Raw genomic sequence first — 4212 nt, 5'->3', positions numbered from 1 at the left:
GGGGGGGGCTGTGGTATAGAACCGGGCGTGGTGGTGAGAGGAGAGGCATGTCTCGCAGCGCCCTCGCATACAAATGGCAAATTGGGCGCGGTGTGCTTCATGACTAATGTTTGGCGAGGCCGGCCCTCCGGCTGGGCCGGGCCCCTGGGCCGCCCTGCACTGCGGGGGTGCGGCGCCGGGCCACTGCTGCTAGCGTTCCCAAAGTTGAGCTCGATTAAGTTCTATTTCGCTTTTTGCCTCACTTCACATGGCTCTTAACGCCATGAGACACCGCGCAAAAAGTAAAATCGGATGCGTTCGAGTGGAAATGACCAACGGGATGATGAGGCTTCTTTTAAAGACGATGAATCTCGGAACACAATTGGTCGGCTACACATTTAATGCCAAATTTCGACATCATTCTTGTAGAGGAGGCCACATGTATTTGTTTCTATACGGAGGTGCGCTAGCGCTCCGCGCTAGCTCCCTCCATGGAGGAAGTATGGGGAGCACCCAGGCCTCTGAGCCGTGCCAACACCAGCCACCACAGCAACACAAGTCAGTGATTGTTTTGCTTTTGTCTGTTTTCTTCGACAGCTCTCCCTAACACGCCTAATTTTCCTATTTAACCGTTCTCTGTCGTCTTTTAGAAATTCCACACAGTGCCTGGCCCTCTTGGCCCTCTTGGGTGTGCTGAAATCGCCTGGAGTTATGTCTCCGGGGTACCGTTTACGCTTGTTTGGTACTCGTTCGGCCGGTGTTTTGAGAGTACTGCTGCAACAACAAATAAGAATATTACAAAAATTAATTCCGGAACTTCTCTGCCGAATGGAACCATGCGAGGGGGCCACCACTCGCGTGATCCTGTGTACAGATGAGGGTGTAATCCCTATGTAATCTTTATGTATTCCGAGTAATACTTCACCAAATTTTTAAACATTATAGCTAAATTTCACCTTCTGGTCCAAATTTAATGGTTTTAGAGCCAGAAATTCAACAAAACTCAAGTGTAATCCCTCAAAATTCACGTGTAATCCCTGTAATCACGTAATCCTGTGTACATTCTAAATCAAGTAAGTGGTAGCCCCCTCGGAACCATGGCATTAAATATTAAGTAGAACGGGTAAACGGAGCAAGGGCTGCATGGCAGACTGCACTTACCTGGCTTTAGGCCCTGATCTGGGTGTGTTGTGTTCATTAACACTTCTCGTTGACAAATCCAAAGGTACTTGGGGGTTCTCTGTGATGCAACTGGTTGGCCTTAGAAAAAAAGGGACATAATTTTCAGAAATATTTATTTGGGTTAGAAAATAAATGTAATAAAATATAAACTTACACAGGGCCCAAGAGCGGGTTTGATGACTTATCAACACATACTGTAGTAGCAGAATTCGACCAAGTCTCGTCGCGTTGTGTGGCGTGACACGCCTGTGAAGAAGTCTGCCCCTCGGGGTTGCTAACAAGGTTGTTACCGACGAGCACAGATAAAGAAACAGAGCTGGTACTTGGCAGGAAACCCATCCGAAACAAATTTGACAGATCACATCTAGATAATAAACAAAATAAAAATGACACGTTTTTTCATAAATCCCACTTAAATTTCTGATGCAGTAAATAGTAAGGTGTCATGCACTCACTCAGGGATCAAGGTTGGGACTGCATCTGGTTTAAGTAGACCATTTTCCTGGTAACACTCTTTCAAAAAGTGCTTGTTACACAACCGTGAACTTGGTTTTGAAGAAAAGGGTGATTGATTTACAGTAGACACCCATTTTTCCCACTCCTTTCTCCTTTGCTCATCTTTAGGAAACCTAATCGGCACGACAAAATACGCCCGAGCAATTAGTGCAAACAAATAGCAATGTACTACAAGGTAAAAACAATGTCTCATTTTTTAGGGAAAAAGGAAAACTTTGAGAAACTCTCCTGGTTTGACGAAAACTTCTCAGATTTCGAGGAAGTCTCCGCGGAAAATGTGGGACTTTTCCTCATTTTTTGAGAAGATTCCTCAAAATCTGAGGCAAGATCGGAGGACCTCTCCTCCAACATGGGAGTTCCTCAAATAAGTTTTCCCTTTTTCCTCAAAAAATGAAACATTGGTTTTACCGTGTACCCAGCCTGCTGTGACGCCCGTCCACGTGATCTGTTTCGGCGTTAGAGTTAAGTTACGCTACCCCCCCCCCCCTTTTTGTCATGAAGCCATGGCTCCGGGGGGCCGGGGGGGGGGGATTTTATGTGGTGTATGCGTATTTTGTAATGGCAGTAATGGCTGCTGAAGCTCTGATAATTTAGTACTCACCTATGGATTCTCCTCCTTTCTTTGGCCGATTTCACACACAATTTTAAACAGCAGGCGCTCATTGTTAAACCGGCACAGGAGACACGCACACGTCCGATCACTGTCTATCCCTGCGACACACTGGCCGTCCAGCTTGCCCTTAGGCTGGCTGAAGTCTGTGACTCACGCTTACTTATGTGACGTCACGCCCCCACGTGGACACATTCCTGTACACTACGTCGACGTTTTCGGTTCAAAATCGGCCTACGACCACAATTAAAATTGGGTTTGAAAGAGAAAAATGCGAATAGAACGGTGGTGTGGGAAAAAAAATCGTCATGGGAACACTCTTCTACGAATTTGAAGGTAAAGAATTAGTGGGGTGGAGTGGGGTCGGGTTGCGGTGATAAAAGCGTCCGGCCGCTACCGGCCGCCGCCGGTGCTGACGAAGTCAAAACAATCCCTGACTTGAGTTGCGGTGGTGGCTGGCGGAGCAGCCACACGTACACTGTTTTTCAACGAATGTGACATTACATTCCTTGAATAACAGTGTATTCGGCAATCGGCCACCGCGACATTTGGCACGCGGCCGTACCGTGGGCCGGTATAGGCAGTGCTCCTCCACGTCTAATATACTTATTCCTCCATGGCGGCGAGCGCCTGTCGGGCCGACGTTAGGCAGCCCGGTGGGCGCGAGCGCCACGGTGCTGCCTATCCCCCGCGGGGTCCCGGGCTGCACCGGCAGGGGCGGGCGCCCACACTGCAACAAATCAGCGGATCAAATGGAAAATAATGTATGTTTTTAGGCATTCTAGGCCGTCTTCTCTACGAGCAAGAGATTTATCCCTGGAAGCCCCTCTTTGCTCTCCCCTGCCACGTCTCCTATATCAACGGGGTCTGTCTCTGACTGTCTGTCTGTCTGTCTGTCTGTTGTCTGTCTGTCTGTCTGTCTGTCTGTCTGTCTGTCTGTCTGTCTGTCTGTCTGTCTGTCTGTCTGTCTGTCTGTCTGTCTGTCTGTCTTCTGTCCATCCATCCGTCTATCTGTCTGTCTGTCGTGAAGGCGACGCGTGCGTGCTCGCGCTGGTGCGGAGTTGCAGCATGAAGGAAGTATATTGGACGTGGAGGGAGCGTGGCGGCGTGCCGAGAAGTCGCGGTGGCCGACTGCAGAATACGTGGGGCTGCTCCGCCAGCCACCACCGCAACACCAGCCAGGGATTGTTTTGACTTCGTCAGGCCCTTGCCGAGCAACGAGGTCAGCCCGGACGGACGTTTTATGACCGTAACCCGACCAAACACACACTCCACATTTTCTAATTCATACACACTAAATCCTTATGCACTTTGTTGTGCATCAAACTTGCAGAATTTCAATTTCATACAGCCATAATATTATGAACAATTTTGTGCATAACTGTGTACATTGTGCGCATAATTATGCATATTTCGTACACAATTATGCGCGCAATTATGCATAAAACTTTGTACAAACTTATGGCTGTATAAAATTCTGCAAGTTTACGCACAGCAAAATGCATAAGGGTTTAGTGTGTCGAAGGGGTTTTCCTGGGACGATTTTTTTTTCATACCCCCGTTTTCTCCACATTTTTCTACTAAAAACCCAATTTCAATCGTAGTCCTAGGACGGTTTCAAACCGAAAACGCCGACTTATAGTGCCAATGAGCGCGCAGAGGGAAGCAGACTGAGCAGTCATGCTTTTCTGCGCCAGGTTCCGGTTGGCTTGCAGAGAAATACCCTGTTCCCATGCGTGTCTAACTGCGCCCTTTTGGTATGAGTGTCTGCTGTTTAAAATGGTGTGTGAGGTAGCCCAATGAGAAGAGGAGAGTCCACAGGTAAGTACTAAATTGATAGAGCTTTAGCAACCGTTAGGAAATACGCATACACCACGTGATCTGTCTGGGAGCGGACAGGTCAAAAGTCGAAACAACTTGCCCCC

The 4212-nt window shown here is 48.1% G+C and overlaps 1 protein-coding gene across 1 annotated transcript; it reads right to left on the bottom strand.

Annotated features, from left to right (window-relative positions):
* Positions 1-361: 361 nt before the first annotated feature.
* LOC113206923 (uncharacterized) lies at positions 362-2391 on the bottom strand. The gene is made up of 5 exons (XM_026423211.2): positions 2279-2391; positions 1617-1790; positions 1316-1525; positions 1141-1239; positions 362-753 (listed from the first exon to the last, which is right to left on the bottom strand). Exons 1-5 carry the CDS (start codon positions 2338-2340, stop codon positions 459-461), a joined length of 840 nt encoding a protein of 279 aa, XP_026278996.2. The 5' UTR covers positions 2341-2391; the 3' UTR covers positions 362-458.
* Positions 2392-4212: the final 1821 nt, after the last annotated feature.

The sequence above is a fragment of the Frankliniella occidentalis genome, unplaced genomic scaffold, assembly GCF_000697945.3.
Source record: "Frankliniella occidentalis isolate FOCC.00 unplaced genomic scaffold, Focc_3.1 Scaffold32, whole genome shotgun sequence".
In the NCBI taxonomy this organism is placed as follows: Eukaryota; Metazoa; Arthropoda; class Insecta; order Thysanoptera; family Thripidae; genus Frankliniella; species Frankliniella occidentalis.
This window is presented reverse-complemented; position numbering and strand designations above follow the sequence as displayed.